At 40.5% G+C, this 22376-nt stretch overlaps 1 protein-coding gene across 5 annotated transcripts in view; it reads left to right on the forward strand.

Annotated features, from left to right (window-relative positions):
* BICD1 (BICD cargo adaptor 1) overlaps positions 1-22376 on the forward strand; it is a 170959-nt gene that overhangs the window by 83812 nt on the left and 64771 nt on the right. For all 5 annotated transcript variants that reach the window (XM_058021974.1, XM_058021973.1, XM_058021969.1 and 2 more), the window contains exon 2: positions 2089-2301. In XM_058021974.1, the coding sequence (XP_057877957.1) occupies positions 2089-2301 (213 nt within the window). The remainder of the gene's footprint in view (positions 1-2088; positions 2302-22376) is intronic.

Genomic DNA, 22376 nt, shown 5'->3' on the forward strand with positions numbered 1-22376 from the left:
TGAGGCTTTTCAGCTTCCCAGGAGAAAAATCCTGGGTGAAGGAATTTTTCAGAGAATGTGAATGTGACAAGTACACAGTAATTTTCCACTATGATGTGCACCCTCCCCAGAAATCTATATTCATAGCTGTTCTCAAACATCACACATGCTAAAAGTGCACCTTCAAAGTACATTAGGGAAAACCTGGTATGCATCTGGAAGGCTGCCATCACTTGTACTGGTGTTGAACTGTAGTTCTCTGATAGAGAGAGGGCTCCAGGTAACATTTATTCATGAGCTTCTCTACCCCTGCAAGTCCTACCTGCTCTTCTGCTGTGTTTTGATTTTACCCCTTTACATTTCTCTTATAAATCTATTTACAAATTGTAAATACAAATTGGAATATTTGTATTATTTGACTTTATTGACTGCTTTATTTGACTGCTGCTTTTTGCTCAGTCTCAAACTGGGAAAAGTGAGTCATGAGTATGTAGAGGAAGATAATTTATTAGCAGTGTTCCCAAAACATTTGTCTTAGATTCACAGATATCAGTGCTTAAGTTTCATTAAATTGAATTTCTTGTTACTTGGAAAATCCTATTTGGAAGTTGCTGATGCTTGCTATTTCAGTAACTTACAGCTTTTTGAGAAGACAGCTGGGTTAATACATTATTGAATATTTTTAGAATCCTTTAATGCTGAGTTCACAGGATTCTCCAAGTGAAGTAGACTTAAAAGCTGAGAAGTTTTTGAAGAGAGTTTTACTTTGAAGTTTCTCAGGGTTGCTTCAGTTCTAGTGCCAGTAAAGCTTAGAACATGTTCTGGAAGGCTATAAATAGCAGCAGTGAAACAATGGATTTAATTTGGCAAGGCAAAGGAGGCCACAGCTTACAGTGGGTACAAATGTGTGCTGTGGTTTTGCAGAACTGGGTAGAAATTAGGCTTTTAGGAATAATTTTTCACTGAAATAGCATGTAACCATGACTCAAATTTCTCTCATGTATTAGGAGAGGAAAAAAAAATGTTCTTTCAGATGTGTTCACTTGGATTTAAGATACATGAGAGAACTTATGCCTGTGTTAGGCTAAATAGTCTTCCCATTAGAAGCCCTCTTTTGTCTTTCTCCAGAATCAGGTCATGTCATTTTCAACTAAGTGTCTTTTTTTAAAAGGTAATACACTCAAATCAGGTTTTGCTTTTATTTTATATTTTATTGCTATTTTTATTTTTTGTGTTTATTATTTTATTATTTTTTAAGTTATTACATTTTTGCTGGGTTTCCCCCCCATTTTTTATAGGTAAATGATCTCTCCATCTTGTCTACTATTCTGGCTTGTAGTTAGCTTTCTTCCAGGTTACTCCAGAGATGTCAAAAATAACATCAGAAATTGTCACTGAGGAATACTGCCTTATTAAATTGATCAGTGTAAGCCAGTAACAAGGAGACTGAAATTCTCTCTCTATTTAAACGCTTCTCAAACCGTTAAATATCCAACAGAAGCAAAAAACACTGAGTATAAATGAAATTAAAGGGCTCACACAGTCTGTGTTCAGCATTCCAGAGGTGTAGATGGCCACTGCTTGGTTCTCAGCTCATATATTTTCTTCCAGGCTATAGGAACATTTTTCCATACCAGGAGATGAGCTCCTGTAGGGGGAAGGGTTGTTGGAAATGGAAAGCAATTCAGTGAGATTTATCAGCTATTTGTGCTCTTTAAGCCAAAACAAACACATTTATTTTGCGGAACCAGAGAAGAAAGGAGTTGATGAATTATGGGCTGGCCTCGTGCAGGAGGATTAAACACTGGCACTAATTAATGGCCAGCTAGCAGAGCACCATCTTGATCTCAGTGGTGGTGAACTGGATGGGGGCCATAAATCCAGACTGCAAACAGGAGCACCCTCAAGATGCTTCATTCCAGCCAAGTGGCATGGTGGCCCTCAGCTGCTGGGACAGCGTTTAATAGGTCAGAGTTTGGGATTTACAGATCTATCCCATTCCTGCTGGCTGTGCAGCTGCTCTGTACTGTTGATAATTGTTCTGATTGTTCTGCTGTTGGTAATTGTTGCTTCAGTAGGTTTTTACTGTGCTCTGTTTTCCCCTTGCAGGCTTTTGGCCAGTCCTTCTCCGTGCACCGCAAAGTGGCCGAAGATGGCGAGACGCGCGAAGAGACCCTTCTCCAGGAGTCTGCATCCAAGGAAGCCTACTACCTGGGCAAGATTCTGGAGATGCAGAACGAGCTCAAGCAGAGCAGGGCTGTGGTCACCAATGTTCAGGCAGAGAATGAGAGGCTCACTGCTATTGTCCAAGACTTGAAAGAGGTAAATGGGGCTGAATTTCTTTAGGGTATCATGGATAACGTGGCTCTGAGTAAACAAAGTATTACAGGAAGTGAAAATGCTCACCTCCCAGTCTGTGATATTCCCAGAAACCACATGGCATAAAATATAACTTAAGTTGGGTTTAAACAACATCACCACCTTAAAACTATAATAAAACCCAATTCAAGAAGCTGTAATTCCTAAGCACCCTTAGCATTTTGCATTGCATTTTATAGTACTGCATTTCACATAAACACATTTTCTGCACTGTTCTGATATTCATGCATCTCTTCTCTTTCTCAGCATTTACGTAATTTCTCAGGTATTCTAGACTGCCTAGAATTAGATGAAACTTTTGCTGGTTTTCTTTTACTGTAAAGCAAAATAAAAATGCATGCTCTTATTTAGAAAATTGGTAACAGTAAGGAAGCCAGATTATTGACCCTATGAGACATTGAATAATTTTGATGGAGAATTAAGTAGTATTTAATAACTTATCTTTTTTCCTATTGGAATCTGAAAATTATGGAATGCAGCAGAACAACTGCATGCAGGGGAAGGCAGCACTTGGAAATGAGCCCACATCTTGCCTGCATTCCCTGGGAATGCTTACACATAGGGATTCTCCCCACTGTCCAGCTGCTGAAGGAGATATTTCCTATGTGAATCTGGAAAGTGATTACTTAATGCATTAATTTGTTAACATTAACAGCTACCATGTTTTCTGTAGCTGGATGGAATAGCATCCTTTTATCCTACAGAAAGCCCTGGAACAGGGTATCACTGGATCTGAGCCTTTACTCCCATTGAGCATTTTTATTGTACACTTGCCCATAATACAGATCAGGTTTCAGGAAGAAGTAGTACACACATGCCAGCCATTCCCATATTCCAATTAAAATATGTGATTGTGATTGCTGTTGCAGTTGTTAACAAAAGAAAATCAAATCTATTTTTAATTATTTGTGATCTATTTGTCCTAAAATCCTATCCTAAAATCTTCCTGGTGGCAGACAACCAGCTGCTGACAGCCCTACCTGTTTGGTTTAGCTCACAGGCCCTGATGACTTGGGGTTTGGACACAAATGAACAACCAAGTTAGAAAAAATGCACATTTATCTTTGTACTCCATACTTTTCCTCTGGGACTCCTTCAAATGCAAATCTCCCTTCCATTTTCCATCATGGTTATTGATCTGCAGTTTGTTCAGGAGGCAGTTTCAGTACCTGTCCTCCCTGGAATATTGATTGTCCTCGTTTCCTTGGTGATAATAGTAACTCCTAATGTGAAGCCAGCTGCAATTATTTCCTGCTCTAATGCTAAATAGAATCAAGCCATAGTAGTTAATTAAAGTGCAATAAAGGAATTTACTTGAATAAAAATTAGGCTGATAAACTGATTGTTATTACTGAGAGGATGTTGTACCCCAAGTATCAAGTCTTTGACTAAGTGGAACTTTCATTTTGTGTTACTGCAATCAATGTATGAAGCATAAATGGAATTAGTGCAGTCAGTTGATTACACCACACATTATTATGATTAATTACTTGAATAATAAGAAGAGATAGGGGGTGATTGGCAATTACTTCAGTTTCTTTGTGATCTTTTCACACTGAATTACGCTGATATTTCACCTTGTGCTCAAAGGAATCTCACTTGTGCTCAGCCTGATATCCCTTGGTCCTGTGGCTGTGATATTCAGTGCCTGCTGAAAGGACATGACCTTCTCCTGAAAGTGTTTATGAATTTGTCTGCTTGGTTCTGCCTCCTGCAAGCAGGAAAAAGCAGACAAAACTTACTCCAAATTTTGACAGCTACAAAGGTGACGGGGGAAAAAAAGTATGAAGTGTCTGGTATGTTTTGGGGTAAAGCCAGAATTAGGTGCTGTGTGGGTGGATTGCTACAATGAGGAAGCAATTTGTCTCTTCAGGCAGTAAATCTGGAAATCTAATTAGAGAAAAAAAATGAAAGAAAAAATGTCATTTTTATGTGGGCCTCTGTACTGAATGATGCAAAGATAGATGGGTAGATTCTAGACAGAAGTTACCTGATTGTATCCTGTCTTTTCCCCTCCCTGCTCTTTACCTCTTCCCCTCAAGAAAAACATGTTTTATGGCTGTTTTTTAGCCTTAATAAGATATTTTATAAACTAAACAAACAAGCAAAAAAAAATTCCTTTCATCTTCAGTCTTAATAGAAAGGTTTGAATAGCTGCTGTGGGGTTCTGGGAATAGTGTTTTTGCATGGATGACACAAATGTGTGGTAATTTCTCCATGCACTCATCCACTTAGGATACTGAAGACTGATAGGGGAGTTTTCAAAAAATGACCCTTGTTATTGGTATCACACTGCTAAATAGTACACTCAGTGCTTCTCCACTCTCCAGCCTGTCCTGGGAGTTATCTGATGAATTCATTGTGCTCTCTGAATTTGCACAGAAATCCATAGTCCTATGAATGTGTATGAGCATTTTCTGAACCAGCAGAACACACTCCCACGAATGCTGATGGCTTTTAGCAATCCTGGGAATTCCATAGTCCTGGAGTTTAAAAATTCATACCTTTTAGCAAGTATCTGCCCTGCAGTCACAGCTGATGTCTGCAGGGCAGCTTGACCTGGATCTCCCTTGCTATAAAAGGGAATTCATCAGGCTCAGGTCTCTGGAGAATTATGCATCTCAGACTGCAAAAACAAACAAACTGATTTCAGTACCCATGTCTTGGAAAAGAGGTTTTCTGAGAACTTGCTCATGTGCTTCACCCTGATGGGCATTAATGAACCAGGAATCTCTCAACATAGACAGCTTTCTACTTCATGTTAAAATGATTAAAGGAGTAAAACACCACCAGCTTTATTTTTGATGTAATAAAAATCCCTAGAGCATTGGATAGGAATCTTGTTAACTATCACCTAACTAAATAAAATATACATTTTGAAAAGCTGGTAGATTTTTTCTCCCACTAAGACCTCAGACAGGGAATGTAGGCTGTTTAATTTGAACCAAAACTACACAGATTCTAAAACTGAGACCAGAGAGATAATATTTTGTAGTCAGAGACTAGATTTACAAAATCTGTATGTTAGGCATCACACAGTTTAAGGTGGTAGCCTCTCTGTATGGAGAGATCATTATGGTTATTAGATCATATAACCTTCTCTAACAGTGTAAAATTGCCCTAATATATTATAAATATTTAAAATACTTTTCTTTTAAAAAACATCTTTTTAAAACACAATCTTTTATCCTTTTCTAATGTTCTGGAGTCTGGTTTTTGCCTATTTAAAAGCACTGTTCACTTACAGTTGGGAGGTAACTTTTTCTCATTTGTACCAGTAGAGACAATCTCTTCTCATGATAGCCATAAGTATTTTTTTGGTGTAGAGAGATGTAATCACCACTTTGAGAAGCTGATAACTGGCAGAGGTGGTTATGAAAGCCCAGATGAAGCTTCCCTCAGAAGATGGAGAAATTTTTCTATGCCCACAGACAGGAAATCTCCATATAGAGGTGATGTCTGTATATATTCCTCCATCGTGGGAAGGCTGGGCACCTGACTCAAAACAGGTGGCAACTGGAGGGGAAAGAGAATGAGGCAAAGATTGAAGCAGGTGACAGTGTAGAAAATGGAGATGAGTGATGGTTCAAAATTTGTAGGTATTACAAGACCAGGCTGATGAGTTGTTTGGGGTGGATGGGTGAATGGTCTTGGTGTCTGAAGGGGCTGGCAGGTACGGATCAGCTCTTTCTTCCCATGAAAAGTAGTGAAAAGGAGAAAGCCAGGAGGAAAAGGGTTAAAACTCATAGGCTGTCCACTAAAAAGCCACTGCAGCAGCTGTGAGGATTGCACAGAGAAATCAGCACCTGGGTACCTGCAGCCCATGAGATAACAGATGAACAGGGGTGTTCATGTGATGGCAATATTAATGGGCCATGGAAACAGCACACACCTGGGTTTCTGGAGGGCAAAAACAGGAAAGAGGGCAGTGGAAGGGTAGGGGGAGAGAAAAGTAGAAATTTGTGATGTAGTATTTGCTGAAAGCAGGTGAAAAAAATGTCTAAGGTGAAGTTGTGCTGCCCTGCTGCCCTTGAAATCAATAGATATACAATTATTTGCTTCAGCAGTACAAAAATCTTGCACTTCATGCTAATTAGAAAATGTGTGGGCATGGTAGCTTGGATTTTTTTGAGGAGAGCTAATGTTGGAAAACAGAAAAAAATTTACAATCATTGTCTTCAAGCTGGCTTTCATCTAAAAAGTTATATATTAAGAATTGGATTTTCTATGTTAGACATGGCTTAATTCAAAATTTGCTGTTTCCTATTTAGAAATAATATTTTTTTCCATCTGAAAAATTGGGTTTTTTTCTCTTTTACAATTTTGAGTAAAACCTAAAACTTTTAAATGTGGACACCTGTAGTCAAAGGCCTGTCACAGTGTAACCAGGGCAAACAAACCAATTAATTTCAGATTCTTGTTTTGCTGCTTTGGGTTTAGATTTGGGTACATAGTGCATCTGTATAATGTAGGTAGTCTATAGTAAATGCAGGCCCACTGACGAGGGGAGAGAATGATGCATCTATGTTGTCAGAAGGCTAATTAATTACTTTATTATACTATATTATATTAAAGAATACTATACTATACTAAAGAATATAGAAAAGATACTTACTGAATGCTAAAAGATAATAGTGAAAACTCGTGACTCTCTCCAGAGTCCTGAAACAGCTTGGCCCTGATTGGCCAATGAGTGAAAACACCATAGCAGAATCCAATGAAACAATCACCTGTGGGTAAACAATCTCCAAACACATTCCACATGAGCAAAACAGAGGAGAAGCAAATGAGATAAGAATTGTTTTCATTTTTCTCTGAGGCCTCTCTCACTGCCTTTCAGCTTCCCAGGAGAAAAACCCTGGGCAAAGGAACTTTTTCAGAGAATGTGAATGCCACAGTTGTCCTCAGATCCTTTGTACATTCAATTGTCATCTACTGCTGGAAGCTTCTGCACACATTGTGTTTCGATTTCTACCTTTTTTAAAAGTTTCTGTTCATCTAAAGGTCTGGCTTGGCGTGAGGTCTGTTGCTACCCTGTTGCTGCATGTTGGGCGCTGCTGTAGGAGCTACTGGGGTCTTCCCAAGGACATGTTTCCCAGCTGCCACCTCACCCAGTGATGTCCTTCTACTCTCAGATTCTGTGATTGTGGTGAGGTTTGGGGCTCCAGTTTATTCACTGTCCTAGGATTTATGAATCTGCTTCTTTCTCTGAAGGAAGAGCCCTAGCAGTTGGTTGGCAGGCTCTTTGTTCCTGCAGATGAAGCAGCTGCACATTGTTGGGAGGTGGTGTTTTGAGGGCCAGAGAGAGTGGGACTGAGCCAGCTGATGAGAATGACTCTAGCCTAAAGGCTCAACCACTCAGATGGGAATAGGGAACAAGTTCTAGTCCTTATTTCAATTAATGTTGGATACAAAATACTTAAATATATTAATTGGGTCAGAGAGCAGACGCCCAGCCTCTCCTGTGTGAGGTGGCAGCCCTCAGCAGAGGCTGTCTCTGTCCCTCAGAGAGAGCGTGGCCTGCAGCCTGGCTCTCCCATGGCCGGGGGCCTCACTGCTGAGCTCCTGGAGGGAGGAAACTCTGGGCAACCAAGTGAGGTGACTTTACCAACTCTGCACTGAAAAAAGGACAGAAAAGCTAAGTCTGGGAGAGGAGTCACTGCTAGGAATTATGTACCGCAGGAAGCACCTGCAGCTGCGTGCTTGGGTGTAGTGACAAAGCTAGTGAACTCTCTTCACTTTTTGTTAGCTTGCTTTTCTAGTAGTTGTGGTGTTGTGAGGTCCCCAGGATGAGGTGAGAGATGAGAATTTGACTCCATGTTCTCAGAAGGCTGACTTAATATTTTATGAAATTATATTAAAAGAAGTGATACACTAAAACTATACTAAAGAAAGAGAAAGGAAACAAGAATATTCTTAGCAAGAATAATGAAAGCTCGTGGCTGACTCCTCAGAGTCTGACACAGCTGATGGTGATTGGTCATTAATTAAAAACAATTCACATGGAACCAATCAAAGATGCACCTGTTGGTAAACGATCTCCAGACCACACTCCCAAACAATCAGATAATTATTGTTTCCATTTTCTGAGGCCTCTCAGCTTCCCAGGAGAAGACATCCTGGTAAAGGGATTTTTCAGAAAATATCATGGTAATAAGTAGTTGTCTAATTTCCTTCATGCATAGAACAGGGAGCCTGTGACTGTGCTCTGGTCTGGTGATTACCCCAGTGGAGTGATTTAAGTGACTGCAGTGTTGACTCTGTTCCTTACATGATCTCATCTGCTCCCTTGTGATGTTGTCCTGTGCTTTCCATCCACAGCCTTATCCCACTCAATCTACTCCAGAGTGAAAGTTTGCTTTGGCATCTACACCATTTAAAGAAAGCTTGCATTGTAAATATTTATCTGCTTGTTAATATTGTGGTGGCACTTGCAGCAAGGACCTTGTATCATGACCTGGAAAAGAGGATCAGATGCACCCTCAGCCAGTTTGCAGACAACACCAAGTTGGGCAGAAACGTTGCTCTGTTGGAGGGGAGAAAGGCTCTGCAGAGTGATCTTGACAGGCTGAACTGGGGGGCTGAGGACAACAGAATGAGGTTCAACAAGGCAAAGTCCTGCACTTGGGCCACAACAACCCCATGCATCACCACAGACTTGGAAGAAGCTGCCTGGTGGAAAAGGACCTGGGGGTGCTGGTTGAGAGCAGCTAAACAAGAACCAGCTCTGTCCAAGTGGTCAAGAAGGCCAATGGCACCTGGCCTGTGTCAGCAAGAGTGTGGCCAGCAGGAGCAGGGCAGTGATTGTCCCCTGGTACTCAGCACTTGTGAGGCCACACCTCTATTCCTGTGTCCAGTTTTGTGGCATGAAGGACGTGACAAGAAGGACATTGAGGTGCTGGAGCAAGTCTAGAGAAGGGCAATGGATAAAGGGTCTGGAGCACAAGTCCTATGAGGAGCAGCTAAGGGAGCTGGGGATATTTAGTGTGGATAAAATGAGGCTCAGAGGAGCCTTTATCACTGTTTGCAACTTCTTGAAAATAAGTTGTAGTGAGGGGGGATGGATCTCTTCTCCTAAGTAACAAGCAGTAGGACAAGAGGAAACAGCCAGAGGAGTTTAGATTGAACACTAAGAAAAAAATTCTTCAGCACAAGAGTGCTCAAGCATTGGAACAGGCTGCCCAGGGAGGTGGTCAAGTTACCAACCCTGGTGGCATTTAAAAGACACATAGATGTGTTATTTGTGGATGTGGTGTAATGGTGCACTGGACATGCTGGGTTAATGGTTGGATTTGATGATCTTAGAGGTATTTTCTAACCTGAATGATTCTATGATTTTTAGAGGGAGAATAATTAAGAAAATATGCTGAAAGGTTAAACACCATTGTTAATGGTGTTTTGATCCTAATGGACCTTAATGCAAGCACTACTTTTTGCAAAGAAGCTGTAGGAGTGAGACAGAGTGAGCTCTAGTGCTGCTACAGCAGCCCGTGGACATGACTGAGGGGTGGGTGTCAGGTGTCTGAGAAACAAAGTGGAGCTGGGTGTGATCGAGAGGTGGCAGAACTGTTCCTCCTGTCAGGAGAGAGCTCATGTCTCAGTTTAGGGTGTTTTCAGCATAATCAATGGAGTTAACAATATTTACATTCCTTTGTTTTGGAAGTTACCGTCAACTGGTTAGAACCAGCTCTAAATTAGGCTTATAGTGTGTTATTTTGCCCACTGAGAGTTGTTCTTATTTTCTCTCTCCTGCCATAAGGAGATTCTGCCAGGCCACCCTCATAAATGTTTCTCTCTTCTTTGCTGATAGTGTAAATAGGTGATATTTTTGCCTTAAAAGGCTGAAAATTTGCTAAAAATGCATTGTTTCCATCTGCTTTCAGGACAAATTTCAGATGGAGCTTATTCTGAAAGGTTGTTAAATGGTTTCCTCTGCTCTGTGCATGTACTTTCCCTGTTCACAGGACTTCTGAAAAGAAACAAAATAATTTTCTTTGCCTCGGAGACAAAAAAATACAGCAAGCTGTGACTTGTAATCCTACCAAATCTCTCTTCATGCTGTGAAATTAATGGGTATACTAATAGACTGATGCTGTCTCTCTGTGAGAGAAAGAGCTTTGAGTATAGGCAGCAAGACCACTGCAGACTGCTTCTGAGTGTTCCTGTTAACAAAGATTTAATTACAGATCTGCCATTCAGCTCTATCTTCTGACTTAGTTACCACCAAATGCTTTCTTTGGGTTCTTGCTTCACAGTTTGGCTGACAAACCACTCAGGTGAAACTCAAGGTGGCTAAGGTGAGATTCACCTTTTTGTTTCCTGAAATGTGGTTTGTGATCCTAAATTGCTATAATCACTCATAAGGTGATTGTGTTTCTGAGTTCATACTCCACATAAACACCAACTGTAATAGAATAGGAAGGTCAAGAGTTCAGGATAAATACATTTTCCTGTGGCACTGTTTTCTTAGGGTAACCAGCTTGTTGTTTTGCTGCTCTTACCCTCAAATATACTTGCAAGCCACCAAAAGCATCTTTGAGTGGTTGTGTTTCCCGTTAATGAGCCCAAACAAGGATTTTGGATACAAATTTGGGATTTGACACATTCATGACACTGTTTTCTTTGGCAAGGCTCAGGGATTTAGCTCTGCTGGGAATAGCAGAGTCAAACAATGGACACTAGGGAGGTCAAAAAAAGGCCAAGTGGGATAATGGAGCATAAGCAAGGGACGGTTGCATAAATACAGAGTGCCTTATTAAAAATACTCAAATTCCCAGCTCCCTCTTTGAGAACAGGGGCCTCAAATAGCAAATGAAAGAGGGTGCACTTTCAGCTGCCCTTGGTAATCTTTGGGCAGTAATTAATCAAATCGGGATCTGGCAGTGCTGGGTCTTACATAAGTTCTTTGCAAGAATGACCCCTTATTTGTGCCTTGGTGGTGTTTCCAAGGCCTTTGTGTGCCCCTTTGTGCAGGGTATTGAGTGAGCACGTGCTGAGAGGGCAGCTCTGGAAGCCAGAGGTGTTACCTGGGCGTAAAGAGGAGTGAGGCACGTTTCATGGAGGGTTGGGCCATCGGTGCTGCTGCCACCTGAAGATCTAGTCCCAGTGCCAGGGCTGGTAGGGGATGCCAGGGAAAGCATCTTCATATGATATCCCTGTTTCCCAGGGATCCCACACCAGTGGCTGCTTGGATATTGGACTAGCAGCTCTCTGAACTTGTCAAAACATTGTTTTGTTTTTCCTTGAACATTTTTAAAATGCATAACTTTCCTGCCTGGCTTTTGTTTCTGGATGAGGAAGCCCTCTTCAGAACTTCTTGTGCTGACTCATTCTTTTCAGTACTAATTTGCTGGTTAAAAATAACTTGAGCTTTTGTCTATTCAAGTGGTGTGGAGTAAGATGGGTTTTGGCATTGCTGGGATTAGCTGTGTTGCCAGTTTTTACAGAATCCTTGCAGTGTGATCTGGACTCTCAGGAGCTGTGTTGACTTGTACCTTGTGATTTCATTCATTAGCCCGGGATTAAGTGAGAAAGGAAAAATACCCTGGGTGCCAGACTCTCTGAAACTTGAGTCCAAAAGCTTAAGCAGCCTTCCAGGTAAAGGCATAAGGAAAAGGAGAAATTTTTGCTGGAAGTCCTCACTGCCTGAGTGCATAAGCAAATAGGGCATAAATTGTGATTACATGTGTCACTGATAAAGAATATTAAACAACAAATGAAGTTTGTTTGAAAAAATGAAGTTTGAAGTTTGTTGCCCCTGTTCTAATTAGTCTCCTTTGATTTTTTTATTAAAATCCTGAGCAGTTTTCAGTTAAAAAAGAAAAAGTTAAAGCTTCCCTAAGAAGCTTTAACTTCTTCCCAGTCATTCAGTGTCAGAATGTGCCTGGGGAATCCACACATGCACTCTAGCCCTGCATGGTTGTACCTTCTGTTGTTGACTTTCCCCTGTTCCTTGCATATGGATGCATCACTGACTATTTTCCTTCCTCCTAAACTTTTTGGCTTATTTTTAAGCAGTACAGAAAGGATGGCACTGACTGGTCATTGGTTCAGAGATGAGATCCACCAACCAAAACTGAAAAACCCAATGATCTCTGCTGGAGCTGTGATTATTTACTTGGACCTTAGGGAAACTCATGGGTGCTAATCCCATGTGAACATTAATTACCAGCCAAGGTGCTCAAGCTTCATCATCTGCTCTGGTTTGTTTAAAACCCATGTTTATTTTCAGTCTATTTCTCTTTTCTTGTCTTTTAATCAATACTGATTTATTTTTAAGGGCTTGTCCTGGGATTTTAGTAGGTAATTTTGGGAAATAGGATTTACCTTTTCCTGGGGATATGTCTTCACTGTCAGGACATGGAGCATTGCCTGTGACCTGACCCCAGAAGTGCATGATTTGTGAGGTGCTATCAGAGTGAGATGGAGCAAAACACATCTAAATTATGCCTTTAGGCTATAAGCAACTACTAAAGTGACTTTTGGCAAAAATCCTCCACCAACAAAAAGAAATCATGTAGAATCAAAACCTATGAAACCCTGAAAAATATGGGGAAAGTCAGCATCTTTGGGGTTTACATTTTTGTGCTCTTTATACTGATGTTTTCTCATTTGGATTCATTCAGAGTACATCTTACAAAACTGAAGTCTGTTCTTTGTTGCAGCCTGAGGCTGTCTTGAAATGTGGTCCTCTGTGGGGCAGGTTCTTCTCTTCAGTTTCCCATTTCTACCTCCAAACCTCAAACTCATTACCAGTTTGTCATTGGTATGAAATCATTAATAAGTTTTTGGCTCCCATCATCTGTACTAATTGTGCTTTCTACAACAAACTCTGTTCTCAAGGGGAAAATTTATAAGAGGAAGGTGACAGAAGGGTGAACAGCAAGAGCCTCAAGTATGCCACCTCTTTTTCTCCCTTTGCCCTTATTACAATATATGACACAAGCTGGCTATTTTTAGTTTTTCTCAACAGTCAGTGCCAGTCAGCATCCAGGAGGTGGGCAGCAAGTCAGGCAGAGGTCAGACAGTGTTATCATCCTTTCATTGTGATGGTCAAATCCACTCTTAAGCTTCATGATTGAGAGAAATGCACTTTTGCTGGCAAATGTTTTAGATGTGTACGTGCAGATGCTCATACATAATCAGAGCTTGTCTGCTTCTATGATGTTATTGTTAAAAAAATCCCCATCAAATAGGTAGGACTAGATATGAATGCAATTTTTGCCTTCACTGCTCTTTCATTCTGCCTTTGTGGCCTTTCCTCTCCTCCTGAAGCACAGTGTTGGCTCTTTCAGCTAAATGTGCCTTGAAGGCATCATCATCATAGAGCTGTGATTTTTCACTTCAGTGAAATGGTTGGGCTGTCTGCTCTGTGAACTCTGCCTGAAGAGTGGCTGTGGCATTACAGAGTCAGCTCAGAGTGAGGTGGGTTAAAAATGGGTCATTTCCCTCCAGTCCTGCACACCTAGTCACGACAAGGGCATCCAGAGGCAATGCTCTTCTTCATTAGTGCAGTGCTGTGAGGTTTGGCTCATGGTACAGAGGTTTTTGCGCTTGTTTCTCTGGGTCCTTTGTGTTTGTTTTCCCAAGGGAAGTGGCAACACAACAGCAGTGAGAAGATACAGGATTCTGGTTCTTTGCTTAGTAGCTGGATGTGATTAAAGTGGCAAGGGCAAAATTCTGGGTCAGTGTGGAGGGAGGAAAGTACTTCTTTCACAAGCAGCTTCTCTCATATGCCATGACTATCTGCCCTTCCCAAATAAGGCTGTGAGAAACAACTGCTCACTTTGAAAATTTAAAAAGGTTTATTAAACCTTAACAAAAATACAACAAAGGACTACATAAGGAAAAATTCACAGTGCTGGGAACTGCCCTCATGCACACCACATGGCCAGTTCATCTTCAAGATGAGAGTTCTGTCTTTTATACCCCTGGGGTTGCATCAGCCAGCCCTGGCCCCTCCCAAAGTCTGTCAGTCAGCTCTTCTTTGCCATTTATCAGTGGAGATGCTTTCTTGTCACTGGATTGGAGCTCAGGTGTTGCCATGCTGCCCCCTGAGCACCCCCAAGCTTTTCCATTCCCCCCTGCCCCATGCCAGGGACACCTGTGCAGCTTCTTTGTACCTGTCCTGGACAGCCCAGGCTGTGTGATGGCAGCAATACAGGGGGGAAAGGGAACTGTGGGGAGAGCAGAGGGCATCTAAACTACAATAACATAACTGTACAGCACTGAAGCTTTTCTTAATATTCACACAATAGTTCTTTTAATTGTGAGAGCTAATCATCTCATCCATCTATAACAAGGCACACAGAGATGCATGAGAAAAGCAGGGAAGAAAGAGTAAAAATTCAAGAAAATAGGTATGGATGGGGGTTAGTTGTCAAATAAATGGGAATATATTAAAGGGAAAACTTGATATTTTGGTCTACGTCAAGTCATTCTGCTGGTGTGCTCACTCCATCGGTGTGCTCCACAAATGTGAGAGGAAAATTATATCCTTGGTTTGTTATCTAAGACAGAAATGCAGTGAGGAAGAAGCACTGAATCTGCAGATCCCTTTGCAAGATGTTCATAGGCACTTTGTAGGGCTGGAGCTTGCCTTATTTTGGCAGCAATTCCCATTGCTATTTTACTGCACAGTAAGTTGCTAAGCAGATAAGATATAGCCAGAGATGTAGATGTATATGATTGGTATGTTCTTGAGATTAATTTTATTGAAGATCTTTGAGTCATTATCAGAATATTTGAATTTTGGAGGCTAGGATATACAGCTGTTTTTTACGCAACTTGGTTTGCCAGTGCTCTGTAAATGTCAGTGGTGATTTGAATTCAGCCCCCTGACAGCTTTCATGTATTCTGTTTGCATTTTTATATTTTTACCCATCATAAATACTTTTAAAAAGCCAATTATGAGTTTTGCATCACCACTTTTCTTGCCCTCTAGAATTTGACTTAGTCTTTCTTCCTCTTAACCTACCTAATTTCTTCCAAACAAATGTATTGTGAGATGGAGCTTTATGCCAAAGTCATAAATGCCATAACACTGTTTTAAAATAAATCACTTCATTTGCTATAAGAGAAATTTAATCCTAAATTGCTAATAGAGTTTAAAAACATTTCAGTATTGTTAGTCCGCTTGAAATTGTATTGACATTTTCAAGGGAAAGAAGTGACTATACATGTTTTGAAGTTCAAAAAGTAAAAAATTTTAGAGTAGTAGAAAGGAAAAATAAAACTAGGTGAGTCTTTAAACTTAAAATGAGAAATGCACGGCCTTGGGGATGTTTCTGTTTAAGAAAACCTCCACCTTTTAGCATGTTATCAAGAGTAATGAACTCTTATTTTGTGGGCAGCTCTAACACAGGGCAGCTGCACCACCTGCCTTGTGCTGAGCTCAGGCTGTGGATTGCCTGGGTGTGCTAAGCACCAATTTTCAGGAATTCAATGTAAGCTATTACCCAGCTTCTCACTGCAGCTATCAGAAAGGCAAGGCAAATCCAGCATCAGCTCAGCTTCAACAGCATTTATGTAAATTAATCATTCTTTTACCATGTGCTTTGGGGAATCATATTTCCTTTTCATGCCCACTAATTGCATGTTGCAAAGTGAAATACTGAGTTACCCTACCACAGTTTGTATTTTTGTTCTTAGCTGCATTCAGAAATATCAAAAATACTGATTCTTGGCACAGTCAGAACAACTGCTACAGCCTCTGTAATTCTGTGCCTTGAGGCAGAAAGAGCCATGATCACCTATTTAAAGACAGGATAGTTAGCAAAAAATGTTTTGATTGCAACTGGAAAGCTCCTTTGCAAGGTTGCAAATGTATTGGAGATTGTTTTCATCTCTGTTGTCATTTCATTAAAAATCTTGGCAATAACTCAGAGTGAGCTGGAGAGGTAATCTTTCTTTCTGTCAAGCAGCAAATGCAAGGTCTGGTTTATCGTTCTGTATTTCATATCATATTGTACTGACCTCTTCCTCAGGGGTTGTGAGCAATTCCAGGACATTGAAACCAAAATGGGCTGGTTTCTTCTTTATTACATGCCCCTGCTTAAGGAAATTTAGCCATGACTCTTCCTTTTCTGTCCAGCACTGCAGCAAAGCTTGTAAGCTACACCATCTTGCAATACTTGTCTTATTACTGAAACCTAAAACCACAGTCAGTTTTTGTACCGTGTGTTTAAGCACTTTTCTTTAACAGTTTCTTTTTTTAATGCTGATTTTTATGAGGGAATCACTTCTCTAAGCTGTGGCTTGTAATAGTGGAGGCAGCTCCAAGCATCATTCCCTTCTGAGGGCTGGAAGGTCTGGTTGTTTTTAAATCTGGTGCTGCAGCTGAAAAACAGTTCAGGCCCTGCAAAGGTGTAATTCAATGGGATGGTAAAACGGGTTGTGAAAACAACAGCAAAGTAAAATACACACATGTCACTTCCTCCACTGAAGCACATAATTCAGGGTCTGCTGGGGTGAGGAGCCATGTGCCTTCTCCTCTTTTGGCTTTCTCTTTCCATGTCCTGTCTGTAATCCATTAGAGACTTCCATTATTTCAGCATGATTAGGGTTAACTTCTAAACATGATTTATTGCTGCCTTCTCTCATGAATACAAAGATGGAATCTCTTTTTTTCAGCGAGGATATTCTCCAGCTAGATTGTGATTTTTTTTTTTTCTTGCTGTAATTTTCAATTTATCAAGTGGGGTATTATTGCACAGCCTTGATAGCCTATTGTTGTTCCATCAAGAGTGAGGAAAATTAATTTGGTCTGAGAGAGGTTGTATATGAAATAGACATTTTGATTTTGGTTTTAGGAAGCACTTTCTTGTTCTCCAGAAGACAGACTTAAAAAATTAGCATTTTTTTTACAGAGGTTTAACTACTTTTCATTTAGAAAATACCAGTAAGCACTGAAGCAGTAATTTGACCCATCAGCAAAGTGCATGTGCAATATGAAGTGTCTCTCACCCTCAGCTTTCCTCCTGTGCTGCAGCTCCTGCTCATGTGTGTGCTGTTCATGCATTGGGCCAGCTGAGCAGCAAGTCCATTGCAGTACCAGTATCCAGAACTTTCACATACCTTGGAGAGAGAGGCTTTGCTGAAAGATAACAATATAACTTCTTTCAAGAACTTCTGCAGCTAGATAAAGAATAAGCAAATTCTTGTAATAACAGAGAGAGTTTTCCCAAGGTGAACATTTTCTCTGTGCTTACCTACTTAATTTTTCTCAAAAGAGGCCCAGACTGCCTTTAAAGCAAATTGTTCATCACATATTCTCACACAGTCCAAGCCATGTCTCACCGCTTAAATCCAGCCAGATTTAAGATGTAGCAGTCCTGGGAGGTTTACCTGTGATGATGGAGATGTGGCTGGGTGTGCTGAGCTCCCTTGGGCATGGCTGGGCTTTCAGAGGGCACTGACTGCCAGAAATGTGGTGCTAGCAGAGGTTTCCTGTGCTGTTGAGTGACTGTCTGGCAGCACCTGGGGCTTTTTTGAAGAGGATTTTTCTCCTAGAGGAGATGGATGAATTTCCTGAGGCTCCAGAGTGGCTTTTCTGGGAGTGGATAAGCAGAACAGCAGTTGACTTATGAGTGGACATGGATGTGAAGGAAAACCAAAAGCACTAATAGTGTATCTTTGCTGATGAAGATAATGAACATGAAGAGGTTGTATCTGGACTGATGGGATGCTAGGCTTTTGTTTGTTTGTCAAGATTGCTGCTGTGTAAGGTGAGTAGGAGTGGAGCTGGTGTCTTAGGGGGAGCTAATAGAAAAAACAAACAACATTCGGAGCTGATTCCAGGTATTTTTTTTTAGCCAGGAGATGGCTTTTGCAGATGTCGCTTGCTGTTGTTTCTGAGTAAAGGGAGAACTATAGGTATGCCTTCCCTTGTGAACTCAGACATTTGTTCTGTGCATCCCCTCCCAGGAGGACTCTCTTCCTTTCTTTACCTGTGCATGATTGACTTTCAGTGTATTTTACAGCCTTATACTTTTAATAATTTCATGCCTTACTCAGGCCAGATAAGTGCATTTCAACTATTTTTGGTGTAAAAATAGCCTGAAGGCAGACTTGGGCATGTACTGCATCTTCAACTTCCTTAAGAATCTCCTTATTCTGGGAGTGCAGTGGTTATGCCCTCCAGCACTGTGCCATTACAGAAAAATCACCATCCCTCAGCTTTGTGCACTTCCCCTGATTCAAGGGTGTTAAACCTCACAGTTATTGTCAAAAAATCAATGCAAGATTTGCACTGGTCTAAAGTTCTGCAGCACAGAAAACATTTCCAACCTCCTTACATTGGGAGAGTTACCCCAGAAGGTGTTTTTCCCTTTAAGGTTCAGCCAGCTGGCTAGAGGAAGCATCTTGGCGCCAGACCAGACTTGAGAAGCTCTGCTGCAGTCTGTGGTCTTATTTGACTTCTACTTTTCTATTGTTTATGTGAGGGATAAGTTTTTGAGACTTTAAGTGTTTGTGCTTTTTTTATCTCTTCCTCTTTGGCATCAGCTGAACCATATCTAGCATATGTTTGCCTCATTGTTTGAAAATTGCTACTGAAAATTGCTCTGTGTTGCTGTTTAACCACTTTCATGATGGCTTGCTGAGTCAAAGGAAAATACAGCCACACAAACCCTCCGTGCTTCTCCTTTCCATTCTGTAGAACTGAATGATTTTTTTGTCATCTGTGTGCAACACTTCATTCAGAGCTCACAAATTGAGTTTTTAGCTGTTAATGATAATAGTGATAAAACCAATTTTTTTTTTTTTTTTCTGAAAAGGCTCTGCAGTGCTTTGTAGGCAGGGAAGTGCTTCAGTAGCTGCTGTAATTAAAACCTTTCTCCTTTGCAACATATGGCAGGATGGGATGAACAGGCAGGAAGAAGGAAGCTTTGTATGAAACAGACTGTGGGAAAAAGTGCTTTGGTCGGAGAGAGAAGCAATTTTATAAATTCAAGAAGTGCCCAAACCAGCCACGGTTTGCCTTCTGTGACTAAGAGGTTTGCTGCCTGTGAATGCTGTCACACATGTTGTGGCTGGGCATGCTGAGCATGCTCTAAACTTGTCTTTTTTTATGGGTGATGAGGGTGTATATGCAGTTCAATATAATCTTCTCCAAAAGGACACCCTGCCTACAAAGAAACCAAACTCCAAGTCGCTCCCAGCAGACAAATTAGCAGAAATGAGCTGTCTCTGTATGGGATTTCCTATTAGAACCACTAACATCATGGTGGACAGTCCATAACCTTTGATTCCATGGGAAACAAAAAAATATTTCTGTCTCACCCTCAGAATGTTGTATTTCATAGGAGAGTAATTTTCTAATCTTATGGAAGTGATAAAGATCTCTATAAGTGAGGTCTAGTGATGCCTGGTGCTGCCATCTGTTCAGCTCCCTGCCTACTTGGTGAGATAATTTTACCAATCTGTTCCTATAGCCAACACTTATTCATCTGAGGGATAAAATACTGTGGAAATAAATTCTGTTTGAAATAATACTATTTTATTTTAACCAGGACATGTTTTGCCAATTTCCCACCTCTCTATATAAATGAGAGGTTGTTTTGACTGCTAATAGAGAATGTGTATTGTTTTGAGAGTGTTTTAATTTAAGATGTTTAATTTGTATTGATTTTTTTATAATGAGGTGATTTTTTTCCTTTAATGGGATGTTGAAGCACTGAGGCCTAGATCTCCATTTTTAGTAACTGGCTGCCCTCTTACATCTTTGGTTTCTTTGACACTTAGGGATCTATGTGAGATGAGGGAGGAAGCTTGGATGAAGAGGATGCTGGTTGCACCCTAAAGCTCAGAAATTCCTGGGATTCTTGTACCCCTAACACTAACTGAAGTGTGCTGCTTACCCTACCCAAAGTTCAAAAACTGTAATCTTGTTTCCAGTGTTTCCAATACTGAAGAGCTTTTGACAGAGCTAGTATCAATCTGTTTCTTTCTTCTTTATGTATTGAAAAGAGGACCCAGACTCTGTCATGTAGCAACTTTCTTTCACGTGTATTTTATGTGCTTAAACATGGAAATCACTAGCAACACTCAGCACTTTCCCTGATGGAGTATTTAAAGAATCTCCCATCTTTTTGGTTTGTTATTCAATTACAGGTTATTATTAGTGTTTTTATTTTTAAAGAAAGGTTTTTTTCATTTTTTCATTTTAAGAAAACCCTTCTGCATAAACTCTTCTGTTCCTTTTCCAATTTACTTCCAAAGCTGTGTACCCATGCTAAATCCAAGTTTCTAATTGAGATTCTGAGCAGGAAAAGTTGCATCATTGGCTTTTGTTCTCCTGTGACAGCCCATACTAATGGAAACTGCCTTATATAAAACAGTCCCCTTTCACCTTGGAAAACAAAGAAGAGTTCCTGTCTGAAACAAGTACTGTGGCATTTTGGTGTTTTCAAAGAGCTGAGCTTTGTCCAGAGCCTTGACTGTCCTTATCAGCATGATTCACACTCAGCACCGGTGTTGTGGTGGTGAAATAAATGGCACTGCCATCAGTGGAGCTGTCTCTGAGCCACTGGCCAGGGCTGGGAGAAGCCCTTGGGCTTTGTGCAGAGCCTGGCACAGAGTTGGTGCTTGACCTCTGGGCCAGAGCAGGAAAATTGCTGTGCCTGGGCTGGTGGAGGCTTTGAGACTGGCTGCCCTCTTTACCCTTCCCTTCCAGTCTTTCACTCTTCAGAAACACAGGATCCTGTTCAAAGTTCACCGTACTGACAGTGTGTCACCCTGTTCTTCTGAGTTCTTCTAAGCCTTCTGATGTTCACATTTTTGTAATCCAGATGTCACAATACGACAGAAAATGAACGATACTCACACTCTGAGATGTTTAAGGCAAGAAAGGGGTAGTTTATTTCCCAACTCTAATATTTATAGAATTCCAAAAGTGACCATGGATTAAAGGATGAAATTGCCACCTCTCCAACCACAGTGGTCAAACCAACAGTCCATCAATTCCCTCCTCCTTCAGAAAGGAACACAAAACAATCATTATTTGCATGAAAAGTGCATGAGAAACTCCATTACAAAAATGGAAACATCAGAAGTTTTAGAAGAACTTAGAAGAACAGGGTGACAACAGTGTGTCAAAGTTTCCTATTTGAATTCCTCTCCTGATTGTCCTGAATTTGGGTAAGACTTAGGATTTCTGTACAGAAGAAAGGGAATGATGCTGGGGCTTGTGGCATGGGGTATCTCTTAGTCCAGTTGGTTACACTGAAGCGAAGTGTGTGAAGGGAGCTCTGTAATAAAGGGAAAATTAGATTTGTTTGTCATTAGTCAAGTTCTGACTAGTTTTATTACCCTTCATCTCAAGCAAACATTCAGAGCCTTGTAAAAAAAACCCAACCCTATTATAATATATATAACAGGATTATCTATCATAGGTCATATATATGATATTATGATTGCTGTTTCCATTGTATGCTTTTAATTTGGATTGATTAACACACTGTGGCTGGTATATGTAAAAATATGTATTCTCACCCATGATCTTAAAATGAAGGGAGAACTTGGGAGAAAATTTTAATAAAAAAAAGGCATTTGATTGCCCCAAGATATCCTGAGGCTCACTAAGATTATTAGAGACTGGTTTGTCTCTCTGCCCATGAGACACACAACAGTGACAGAGACTGCTGCTATTGATCTTTATTATTAGGGCATGATATTTTCTTCTGTTTTAGCAAATGAGAATAAACAGCTTAAAAACATTTGTCAAGACTGAGATATGAATGCATTTTGTTAATCAGGTTTGACAAAGGATCAGCTTGCAAGATTAGCCATCTTTTTTTATTTGCTTGCAACTTTGAATGTAGCTTTTTAACATTATTTGTACGTTTTCCACTAAACACCCGTTTAACCCAAATTTCAGATATTGAGGAGAAATTAGTATTTGATGCAAGTTCAGCACACTGATGTTGAAAAAATGGTGAGTAAAAAGTAAAGGTTGGAGGAGCAAAAGAAAAAAACATTTTGACAGTCTTTAGTGGGAAGAAAAAGGACCAGAAATGGTA

The sequence above is a fragment of the Melospiza georgiana genome, chromosome 4, assembly GCF_028018845.1.
Source record: "Melospiza georgiana isolate bMelGeo1 chromosome 4, bMelGeo1.pri, whole genome shotgun sequence".
NCBI lineage: Eukaryota > Metazoa > Chordata > Aves > Passeriformes > Passerellidae > Melospiza > Melospiza georgiana.